This window comes from Malurus melanocephalus, unplaced genomic scaffold, assembly GCF_030028575.1.
Source record: "Malurus melanocephalus ecotype Western Australia unplaced genomic scaffold, MMel_1.1 scaffold_40, whole genome shotgun sequence".
NCBI classification, from domain to species: Eukaryota; Metazoa; Chordata; class Aves; order Passeriformes; family Maluridae; genus Malurus; species Malurus melanocephalus.
The window spans coordinates 2,857,003-2,869,541 of NW_026623272.1; the positions used below are offsets into that span (position 1 = coordinate 2,857,003).

General features: G+C 36.5%; 1 protein-coding gene across 8 annotated transcripts in view; it reads right to left on the reverse strand.

Annotated features, from left to right (window-relative positions):
* Positions 1-12,539, reverse strand: part of CHD9 (chromodomain helicase DNA binding protein 9) — a 79,717-nt gene that overhangs the window by 22,902 nt on the left and 44,276 nt on the right. For all 8 annotated transcript variants that reach the window (XM_057364640.1, XM_057364636.1, XM_057364637.1 and 5 more), the window contains 10 exons: positions 12,114-12,231; positions 11,518-11,604; positions 10,077-10,214; positions 7,826-7,947; positions 6,358-6,601; positions 5,136-5,312; positions 4,171-4,314; positions 3,817-4,072; positions 2,804-3,014; positions 636-831 (listed from right to left, as the gene is read on the reverse strand). In XM_057364640.1, the coding sequence (XP_057220623.1) occupies positions 636-831; positions 2,804-3,014; positions 3,817-4,072; positions 4,171-4,314; positions 5,136-5,312; positions 6,358-6,601; positions 7,826-7,947; positions 10,077-10,214; positions 11,518-11,604; positions 12,114-12,231 (1,693 nt within the window). The remainder of the gene's footprint in view (positions 1-635; positions 832-2,803; positions 3,015-3,816; positions 4,073-4,170; positions 4,315-5,135; positions 5,313-6,357; positions 6,602-7,825; positions 7,948-10,076; positions 10,215-11,517; positions 11,605-12,113; positions 12,232-12,539) is intronic.

A 12,539-nucleotide genomic window follows, 5' to 3' on the forward strand; every position in this document is an offset into this window, starting at 1 on the left:
CAAAAGGAATCAATACACATTTATGCACACAGAAGCTATCACACATTTCCCACAATGTGAACAGATTTCTAAACACGGTGTAGAAAGTAAAATGTAGATGAATGATCTGTGCTGAACGTTCCTGGAATGGTGCTTCACTCACAGCAACACCAGGTAAAAAGACCTGGTGGCTCAAAAGTTATCTATCTCCAGATAAAWATGGTATCTGGAGCTGCAACTTGAGAATTGATTCAATTTCAGCATCCAATTCCTAGATTTGATTAATTCTCTTTCTCTTAAAGCAAATGAAACCTTTTCTGAATATTAAGCTTCAACTGAACACCTCGATTTCCACAAACTGTGTTAGTCAGTATATGCAAAATATAGYCCCCAGTTTCACAGTGCCATCAATTCTTAAGGGTTTTATCAACTCACTACCTGCGTCGTATTTTTCAAAAGTAACCTATCTGAAAGAAAAAGTTCCCAGCCAAATGAAATCTCTTCTGAATAGAAGCCATCAAAAAACTTTGAACACATGCCTTAAAAACATGAATGTTTCAAAATTATGTGTGTTCAGAGACAATATTCAAAGTAATGAAATTTTTATCCATCGGGTTTAATTAGGCCACACTACCACCACGCTCAAAGAAATTTACCTGCAGGTCATTTTGGGGATTCCAGTCAGAATCAAAGATGATACAGGTATCTGCTGCAGTCAGGTTGATGCCCAGGCCCCCAGCCCTGGTGCAGAGGAGGAAGACGAAGCGATCTGAGTCTGGTTTGCTGAAGCGGTCGATGGCAGCCTGGCGCAGGTTCCCTCGCACGCGCCCGTCGATSCGCTCGTACAAATACCTGCAAATGGCCACGGGCACACAAAGCATTACCATTTCTGGAACTAGTTTAAGGGTTGATTTGAACAGATCACTTGCTTACTCTTTAGAGTGAATARAAGTGATAAAGACTAAATTTGATGAGCAGGGGGCAACATAACGAAGAATCATGACAGAACTTTCATATCTGTGCTACTAACACACATCAGCAAGTCCAAACACTGAGCATTTTAAGACAAGTTCTTCTGCATTTTATCCACTAAGCAACTACCTGATTATACATGTATTACCATGGCACTTGGTTGCATTAAAACATACCCTAACCTGAAGTCCTATGTGGACACTCCAGTTTTTCACATATTATCTTTGGATCCCTGTCTGTGGTCACAGAAGCAGGACAGTGGACTCTTGTATTATATACCAAACTGTCTGAACACATTACAGGTAACCAAGTAATCAGCAGAAAGCAGAACTTGGTGAGCTTATCGCTCAACAAACTGCCTACTGATTCTGTAAATATTAAGAGAAATGAACAAAAATGACATGACAGCACCTCTAACAGACTTTATCAAGGCTTCCTAGACTAAACCCAGCAGATTTTAAAGCCTGAAGTAAAACTGTCATTTGTTACCTTTGAAAATTACAAAGATTGCTTTGAAACTTCAAATCAAGTAAAATGCTTAAACAGGGAGCAAATATYTCTGTATGCTGTAAACTGTAACACTGAACGTGCATCTAGTAGTCAAAAACCTTCACAACCATTTTTCTTCTCATCAGCTATAAAATGGCACAGCAGATAATCCACAGGACCACAGGCATTTTGGCAGGCAGCCACCTATCTCCTACAGGCCTGAATTCTGTTAAGTGCTAAGTCTGATCATGTGTGCACTCCAACATTTCTAATCAAATGGCAGCACAGAGCAAATTTCACTTCTATGGATTTCGAAAGATTCCACCAATAGGTGTGATTCACCGGTCTAAATGTAACAATGTTGCAGTAAAAGGAATATTTTCCAGACTGAATTTTAAGTACTACTATGAAGTTAAAATTAATCTTTTAAAAAATTACATAGAAACTGTTGCACCCCCAGTTCAAACAGACAGCTTTAATATAAAATTATCTCTAGAAGAGGTATTACAATAATCTACTATCTAGTGTTCCAGTATCCACTGCAGAAAGACTTGACATCAATCATTTTTGTTTTTCAACATATTAACTCTGTGTTAGTATGATGCAGTTCACTGACAATTACACATTTCAAAGCAGTATGTACATTGCAACAATGACTAGTAGAACAACAAGAAATATGCCTTTTTATAGATTATCAGGCAGATACAACAACTCCTAATTGCAACCAAGTTTAAGGTTTTATATATTTATTTGGTCACATGCTCAAATAAGCATTTAGTTTCCATGAAGCCAACAGTCTGCAATAATCACAGGGTGCAATTACATATGATGGCAAAAGCCAGCCTAAGGAGCAGGTTTATGATTGGCAGTTCAGTTCTGCTGCAAAATTCAAAGCAATTTAGGAAAGCCAGGAAGAACATCTGCACGTTTCCATTAATATAAGCCACACCTCCAGTTGTTTATCACTTTATATTCTATTGAATGTAAAGAGCTGCATCTTGGACCCATCTGGTCCCAGTTCAACACCGTGYAAGTAAGGAACACATTCAGTGCTTCCTAGGGTTTGAACAAGCAATGTTGARCTTGAATTTGGTTTCTGACAGAAAATATATGAACAGTACATACATAATTGAATGCTTAATGGAAAAAAGCAACAAACTGAAGGCACATGGATAACCTCCCTTGAGTTTTTTTTTGCAGTTTTTAACTAGTCGGTGAACAAACAATCCCAGAACACACAGTTACACAYTGATTAGCAAACAAAGAAAAACAAAACTCCCAGATTTGGTGTGCTGCTGTCATTACTCCTGCACTAAAATTCKCAGAGAACAATATACTACAGGATACAGAATATGAATCTTACCTTTTATGTATAAGGTAATCCTCCAAAATATCAAGGCAGCGCACCATTTGAGAGAAGATAAGGACCTTGTGGCCTCCTGCTTTCATTTTTGGAAGAAGCTTATCAATAAGAACCAATTTACCAGCAGACTGGATCATTGCTTGCAGGTGGAAGTCAGGAGCACTTGGACTATATGTTTCTTTAAACTCTCCAAGGATCTTCTCTTCAGCACCTATCAAAGAATGCATTTCCATACCTATAAGTACATCTACACAAACAGCTCAACATACCTATAAATCTAAGTTATGAAAATCAGTGCTGTACTCTAAATATCCCCCCTTTAGGCACTGATGGAGACAGAACAGAGTTCTGGATGGATTTGAAATCTAAGCAACAACATCTATTTTTATCAGCTTTGAAAACAAGTCTTAAGTTTTTAAGCAGAACCCATAGAAAAAACACCTTGAATGAGGTGAAACCCCCCTCTAACTTTCAAAAACTGAAATACTTATTCTCAAGTATTATGTCAAAAAAGCTACTAAAAAAAAGTTCTTTTGTCTTTGTGATGTTTTAAAAGGGTCACGAGTCTTTGAAAAAAACCAGTATTTTGAATATTTCTTCTGAAACCACAACCAAAACTTTTGGGGCATTAAGTGTATTTTCTTGTAAGTCATGAAAAACATCAGTTTGTTATTAATGAGAAAAGCAATSAAGACTGACAGAGATCATATCACTTGAAAGAAACATCCATTTTAAAACTTAGACCTAAAAGTTCTTGTGCATACTGCTTTTAAAGAGCTGCACTATTTCCATGAAATAACTGTTTCTAAATGTTTGGTGAAATCCTACAGAACAAGTTCAATCTCCAGGCCTCAGATATGCAACTGTCTCATAACTGTGCCTTGTATCTATCAAAAAAATGTTTCCACCTAATCCAATCATTGTAAAATCTGAAGAACACATTGAAGAACATTACAGAACTTCTTACATCTGTGTAAAAAAAGAAGTTAAAAATGAATCAGTCTTATATTTACCTTTGATGAGATAAGGGTGATTACAACACTTTCTGAGTTCCATCATTGTRTTAACCAGATTGGGTACATTTGCCTGCCCTGCTCCTTTGGATAGGAAAGCAAAATTTTTCTCCAAAATTGCTCGGTAATATTTCTTCTGAATATTAGTTAGTTCTACTTCAATTATGGTTTCCTCCTTAGGAGCCAGCTTTTTTTCTACATCTTCCTTTAATCTCCTGAGCATCATGGGTTTCAGGATAGCTTGTAGTTTCTGAACCTAAAGGGAACACAAGTTTKTTGGAACATAAAAGGTAATAGTGTAGCTCAATTAAAAAGAAATCCCTCTTAAACACTAAAGCTCAGATGAACTTATACCTGTTCCTCTGTTTTAAGGTCTCCAAACTCTTGCATGAATGTAGATTCAGCAGGAAAACGCAATGGCTCCAGAAAATGAAGGAGGCTAAATAATTCTTCTACTGTGTTCTGCAGTGGGGTACCTGTYAACAGAACTTTATGCTCCTAGAAAAGGAAAAAAAAAACCTTACATAACATTGTCTGCAGACATTTGAAAAAATGTTTGTGTTCAGTCTGAGCATCAAAACCTGAAAATACCAGTTCTGTGTATCACTAAATATACATGTAATACAGATAAGCAGGTTTTTTAATAAAATGCCACTAAGTATTTTCTAGTAGCTWTTCTTGGAATTTTTTCTTCCTACATCTGTAACGAAGGAAGGAGTGAACACTTCAACTTTGCCTGTAATATTCACACATTTATAATCATCCCTCTCTATACTGTGAGATGTATTGACTAAGCATGTATCAGAAAGCAATTCAGATGACTTCTGAGAACACTCAGGAAAATCATGAAGCAATAAAAAAAAAAGCAAAACTAGTCATGGTGCATCTGACACATGATACTATCTGCTTTTAAGAATCTTTACTTGTATAAAACAAAATCTTAACTACTGGACTAGACAACAAGTCTGTTTAAAATTATACTACTTGCATGCTTTTATTGTTAAATAACTTGCTTAAAATACCTTCCAGATTTTAACACATTGCACAAACACTAAAGCAAATTTTAGATTTTATTTTCATCCTAATCAAAACAAAACAAACTATACAATAATATCATCAAAAATAGACTGYGCTTACAGTGAGAACTTGCCACATTTTGTTTAATCAAAAATATACCATCATCAGCTATCAAAACCACATATGCTTGAAGAGCATCAGTTATCTCTCAATAAAGACTGGCATGTAAAGCAAGTTTTTAATCAATTATCATACCATACTGWACTAAAATCAACCCCAAAAAGTGAACTATAGTTACTCACAAGGTTCATTAATTTTAGTCCTTCYAAGAGTTTGCAGTTTTTGTTCTTCAGTCTGTGAGCTTCATCAATAATAACACATCGCCACTCGATCGCATTTAATTCTGGACACCCACCAAGAATCATTTCAAAAGTTGTGATAATGGCCTGGAACCTGTAGGTGCCTCGAACAATACGGCCCTAGAAATTCATCAACACACAATTTGTTACATTCCCTCCCATCCATTCAATTTACAGATTTTGTTGTTGAAATTTTGCCAAGAGCCAGACACTGGATTTTACATTTTAAATTACTYTGTCATCACACTTATTAATCTTTGTAACTTTCTAACTAATACTAATGAATTATTCATGGATCTAAATCCAGTACTATCTACCCAAAAGTAAAATTTTAACCACTGAATTACAGTTACAACTATCTAATAGAACTGTTTCAAAAGGTGCATGTAGATAAAACACCATTTTTAACCCTGAGAAAATCTCAAAGAGTGACAGGAAAAATCCTACAATCAATCAATCAATCAATCAATCAAACAATCAATCAAAATACATGATGTTAATACAACTGGCAGTCATATATAATCAGACGATCACCTGAGAACTAAATAAAAACTTTTTATCCAGCTTACTCCATTGGTCTGCCAAGGAGAATATGTAGGGCCTTCAGCAAGGCAGTACAGAACAACTCACTAGATAAACAAGATGTCATTTTGATATATAACACTAATTAATAAAAAGTTCCCAGCTTTATCAATTTTGAAGAAATACCATGGCAATTAAAAAATTATGCACAATATATAAAAAAGAAAGCTCTTGTCATATCATTTAATGGTATTTATTTCAGTAAAAAGCAAACTGTACACAGTTAACACCATCAAAAGGAAATCAACAGCTACATAAAGGTAGCAGAGCTTAATTAATTACTATTTTTTTTTTCCTCCCCCACTCTTCAAATTCAGGACCCAACTGCAACCATCTGTGTACACTTTAATCTCCACAAGAGCATCAGCGTCACTGCTATTCAATTGCAAAATTACTCAGCACAGGGAAACAACACACAGATTCACCCAGTAAGCAAATGTTAAAGATGCTCATATGGAACATCCTGGAATGTGAAATGACTTCCAYCAAGAGAAACACACGACTCATGTCAAGTACCCTTGTCATCACTACCACCTGAACCGTGTTTTGTGTAAGTTACTGCACACAAGTGAGGTCTCAGTACCTGTGAGTCCCTGAAGTACATCTCATACTGCTGGATCATCTGCCTGCTGATCATACTTCCATGGTACACCACCACGTTCAGGTCAGTCCACGTGCGGAATTCTCTCTCCCAGTTTGTTATAGTGGAAAGGGGAGCTATGATCAGGAAAGGGCCTCTTATACCAGTCAGGAGGATTTCATACAGGAATGTAATGGACTGAATGGTTTTGCCAAGGCCCATTTCATCTGCTAGAATGCAATTACGCCTGAAAGCAAAAAACATTTGTTACTACCATCAAAGAAAGTATAGACCCTGAAGCTTTCACTAAAATGAACAATTTACAAAAACAAAGCTCAAATATATCAGTTTACAACAACAGCTGAAACTGAGGCACTGTAAAAAGATCCTTCCCAAGCACTCCCTGATTAAGGTGAAACAATGCTCACAAAACATTTGTGTAAAGCTTGGCATCCTGTTTAGCAATAGCAAAAACTGAAAATGGAATGTTCTGTGAAGTTCTACAAAAATATTCCAAAAGTAYTCTTTTGGGACTACCTCTGCCCTAATTAAAGGAATTCAAATTAAACAGGTTTCAAACATGCAGATTCACCTTGACAAAACTGCTAGAAATTAATGAAGATTCCCTAGAAAWCACAGATGGGAAGTATCCCAGCTTCACTCACATGAAAGGAGTGCATTACAGCATCATTAACAAATTCCTATTTTTGATTCCAGAACTAGACAGATGCTTATAACTAAATTATWGCATGAAGTACCACTCCATGCTTGCCCTCAGCCATACATTCCAGCCCTTCACTCTGTTTGCAGCAAGCTCTGCACTGCTTGAAAGGAAAATAAAATCAGATTTCTGTCTGCAGATCAATAACATGCATGGTGAAATGCTATGCCTGCTGCTATCATCTCTTTAAGGGACACGCAACTGGTGTTTTGGAAATACAGCAAGCAGGAAGATTCATTAACAGAAATTCAATGTAGATACAGAGAAAACAAATCTTTCTGGAAAAGATCTTTGAAGTGCTTACATTTCTGTCCATACCTCATAGCATTAATGAGCARAAGTTAACTTTAAAATACAGATAAYAGAATTATTTACWAGCCTAACTTTTGAAAAGGGACGACTTTATTTGAAATACATACTATTTCTGGCAATCATTTTGAAAKACCCAAGTGTTTCCCAGTTTCAAAAATTCTGAAAGCTTGCACTTTTGGTTGTTTTATGTCCTAATTTCTTTACAGCCACTGAAAATTTATTTTCAGTCATGTTAGTTGCATTATTTTAATATTTTGTTAATTTTTGTTGATAAACCATACTTGCATACCCAAAGGGAGAGAAATTTATTCCATTTACACCCTTCCAGCTGTAAGCAGATAAATTGCAATAAATTTAGTTAAGAGTGCTCATCCCCAGTAACRGTGMTTCACTCCATAWGATGCAAAAGCTACATTAAAAAATATTCCATGCATATACCTGTTGTACCAGTTGAACAGGAGCCAGTTAAGTCCTTCCAGTTGATATTCCCTGAGCTGATTGCCATTTTTATATTCCCTGGACTGTTCTATCTTYTTCCAGGAGTTTGGAGGTGGTCGGTCCTTTAACAGAAAGATTCATAGATGTACAGATGAGTAMATGCTTTATTTTTCCAAAATATCTAACCCCACAACTTTTGGAGTACATCACTTTATATTTAGAATGTTATTATTTAACCTTAAAAATGAAGTGTCACTGTTAACATCACTCACTAATTTATAGCCTCCAGAAACCTGAAATTTCTATTTATTTTTCTCTGAGAATCACTACCTTTAAAATTAATTTAAGACTATATTATAATAAAATCAAGCAACTAGTTTATAAAAAAAAGTTGCAAATACCTTTGCAAGAATAATTTGACACACTAATTCATTTACATGGGAAACTCCAAGACTACATGAAGTTTCAGTTTGGTAGCTTTAAGAACAGGCAGCTGACTGACAAGAGAGCCAGCTGAGAATCTGGGATTACCAACATCCCTRAAGTCTTAAGCAGGTGTGGATGCTGATGCAGTCTGGGCACCTACAGTTACTGTGATCTTGCCCTTTCCCTTCTGCCCTTGCCATSGTCACTGCTGGTCACTCAGCCAATGCAGGAAGCCAAAGCCAGGAATACAAAAAGTAAACTTTAGTTTCCTGAATAGATTTCATCAAGSGATCAGATCAAAGACAGCATCAGCATCATGACACAAAGGCCATGACAGAACAGCCAGACAGAACCAAGGGATATCACCTTCAGGGCCCCAGGTGAGCTGAAAAATCACATATAAAGTATTTACATATATACACACAAACACACAAGTTCCCAAGCCTGGAGCTAGAAGAGCCTGGCCTCCAACCTAGCAGGCAACTTAGCAGTGAAATCATGCAGTTTTTGACAGATTCTAGGTGGGATTCCAGCAGAAAACTCYTCTGATAGCTCCTGCATCCCACCGTGAACAAACTCACACATTCAAGTGAAGTAATTTTAGCAAGAGCTTTCTCACCAGCTGTACTCCCCCCTTTCCCTCCCCACTTCTCAACATTTATAAAAGCTTGCATTCACTCGGGACTCATGTGGTTTATCTGGCAGCTCTGAACTCTCRATGTGAATTTTTTTCTCTCTCAGCATCACCTGAGCACAGGTCCGGGCACAGCAGGAGCTGTCCCTCCCCAGCAGCTGTGGCTTCCTCCCCTCTCCCACCAGCTGCCATCTGTCCACTCCCCCACACCCAGAACAGCCACGCTTCTGCTTGCAGGSCTGCAGTCAGCAAATAATTTCTTGTAGCTGCTGGAGCCTGAAGCAAAAATACTTGTTGCTGATGCCGGGATGACTGTCAGTTGTACAGTTGCGCTTTAATCATCTTTTTCTCTCACAGCCAAATATGGTAAGAGAGGTAGAAAAGCTGTTCTTCCCACATGCCAAAATGTCAGGATTTTAAATAAATACTACAAAAATGAACTCAATATAATATGAAGATGTTAATCGTGACTACTGTCATTATCTGTAGATGGAAAAACCATTAAAAAAAATTCCAAAGCCTCCAAATTAAAGCACTGAGCATATTTAGTTATGTAAAAGAAGTGAACAAGTGTTGTACTACACCACGCAGGACACATGTCCTACTCTGACAATGATATACAGCACTTGAAATAGAACTATTTTGCTTTCTCCTCCTGTAGGAGAGAGAAGATTGATAATTTAAAGTTAAAACACACTTCCTTATAACATGTATTTTTCTTTCTTTCAGCTAGCTCTTTAAGGACAAGGAGAAAAATAAAAGCAGGAAGGAATCACAGAATCTGTTTGACAGATCTCATTTGCCAATTTTCTTCTGTGCTGAGGCACAAGATTTAACTCTCTTCTCTATAAAAGGGTGTTAATACGTCATCCTGGATTCTGTTCATTTTAAAGGTGCTCAGATTCTGTGATAGCCAGTTTCAATGTGTGGCTCATTGCTCAGTTAGAAGCTCAAAGCCACAGCACTTGAGGTTTTTCCCTAACCAAAAATGTTTGGTTTTTTTTGGAGTAACAACTATGGTAAGAATACTTATCTATGCCTAGCTGAATATTTTATTATTCCTAGGTAACAAGGCACACAGATCCCTTACACAGAATGTCAATAAGCCTTATGTTTTAACACAAGAGTTTAAAGTTGGGAAAACCAAATCAGATTTACCAAGACAGACAAGTAAATTAGATATAATTTTACCAATCTCCTTGAGTCAGGCCTGGAAGCTTGCAATTGTTCAAATTCTTCTATTTTTGCTTGATCTACATCTTCTTTCAGCTCCCACGTACTGTCTTCATATGGCAATGAACACCATTTTACTAAATAGTAAATAACAGGCTGCAGAAGAAAATTCTGAATGTTATCAGTTTTTAATTTAGTATACAGACTGTTAATATGCCTTACTATTAGAGTAACTTGCTTACATGAGAGCTAGAATCACAAGCACATTTCTGACAATTTCTTAAATTTTCACTGTAGATTCCTGTTATTTACCTACTTATCCTTGACTCCTCACACTCAGCCACTTTTTGGAGACCCCTGGAGTACTTCTCAGTCCACTTACCCACAGTGTAAATCTTGTTTTAGTCTCAGGAAAGATAAATCACAGTATTTGTGATATTTGTGGAAATGTGGCAGAACTAACTATGGAAGTGCTACCCAGTTCATTTCCTCCAATYTCCAAATCAGGCTACCAAGGCCTAAACCAAAGAGCCTTTAGAGCTCCTAAATGAGAGGTCTTATCAACAAAACAGAAAGCTTTACAGGTGAGATGAGCAACATACATAAAAAAAAATGGAACGAAAGCAGATTATCTTATTTGGATTCAGTACATAAATACTCAAAAACCAAATACAGAGCCATCCTTCCAGAAGCTGAGGGGCAAGTCTTATGACAATGTATTTTTTCTAAAATTTTAATAATGACAAATCTGCTGCATACAATGAGATGCCATTTTAACCCTCAACTCTGCTTTAGGAAGATTAATGCAGAAATCACTGGGTAAAYGTCTGCTCATTTTGCTATCTACACAAGCAGAATAAGCATCATAGATAGTCCAATAGCMTTAATCAACAACCTTCTTCTCAGTCTTTGATCTCCACTCATCTCAGATTCTTTCTGAATTTTGGCAATTTAATTGCTTGACTTGCTTTTCTGTCTTTTTTATTTATTTTTTTTAATCTCATGTTTTCATTCTGTAATAGTTTCAAATTATAAAAAAAGTATTTTGATAAATACAGAGGGAAAGGTTCACTGGTGTCTATCAAACCACTTGTAAATCACTGTTTGCCTAAAGCTTTTATTACCAGTGACCCCATGCCACTATCAGTGGGGACAGTACATGGCATCAGACCTTTGATGGAACTCACAAGGCAATTATTGAACCTCACATATATGTCAGTCAATACCTAAGCTTTGTCTACTATGACCTATTAATAYTAATAAAAATATAAGCTATTAAATGCTGATTTCTGTTTCAAATCCACAGCTAGCACAGGAAGTGACAAGATTGTCATGTCTCATTAAARGTATTACTGAAGCTTTAGAATCATTAAAGTGTTACTCTGAGATCTGATAAAATTATAATTGTCAAACACTTTTTGGAGGTGTCTCTTCCTGACTTGCTTTAAGACATATTTACCTCACCAGTGTCTTTATCTTCACAAAGAGACACTTCTAATACCCGGTCTACTTCAACATAGTCAGGATTAAAAGGTTCCTCTTCCATCTGCAGTAAAAGATTAATAATATCAGTAGAGAGGCAAAAATAGTTGGTATTTGCTAAGACTTGGTCTCAACATACACAAAATTAATTTGGTAGTAGAAAATTATTGAGGTTTTTGTACAAACCTCGAATTCCACACCAGCCCCCTGCACACCCACCCTTGCTTCTCTTCACTCCCTGAAGGGTGATTTGACACCAGATCCAGCCATTCTGGGTTAAGTGCTGTCTTGTGGAAATGAGAAGCTAGCCATACTAACATAATCCTTCCCYCCTTACCACTTCTAAGTAGTTACTCAACCAATTCTACTTTTAAACCATGTAAGTCAAGTGAGTTCAGCAACTCCAGAAAGATTTGCTCTTAAAATTACATTAAATAACCCACCCCCTTGCTGCAACCAACACCAATGGCTCATTTTTAGTTCTTAACAATCAGCTCTTTTATATAAAAGCAAACTACTAATCACAATTTTTTTAGGAAAAAAAAGCTTATTTAATTTTTATTTCATACTTACATCTGCAAAAAAGTGAGCTCTTTGTGCTTTCCTTACTTTGAATCGCTTTATTTTCTGCTGGATTCTTTTATCCTTTAAAAGCTGTTGTTCTGTGGCCCACTCACAGTGAAGATATGAGCTAAAATCACAGAGATTGACATTAACACACTGGTGAAAGCAAAAGATTACAATCTATTTTTAATATACAGTTAAAATAACAGAATCCACCATTAAGAGCAAGATTTATTCCCCCAAATAATCATCTTGCAGCACCTAGTGAAGGCAGCGTTTTTGAGCYGGAATCTATAAAACTCTAYAGATCTACAAATTCYTTTCATGTGTYTTAAGAAGTGAAACAAGCTTACTTCAAGTGAGTTTAAACAAATTAAAAATCAGACACCTCTATCAGGAAGTACCCAGAGATATAAATTACTTGATATATTGGAT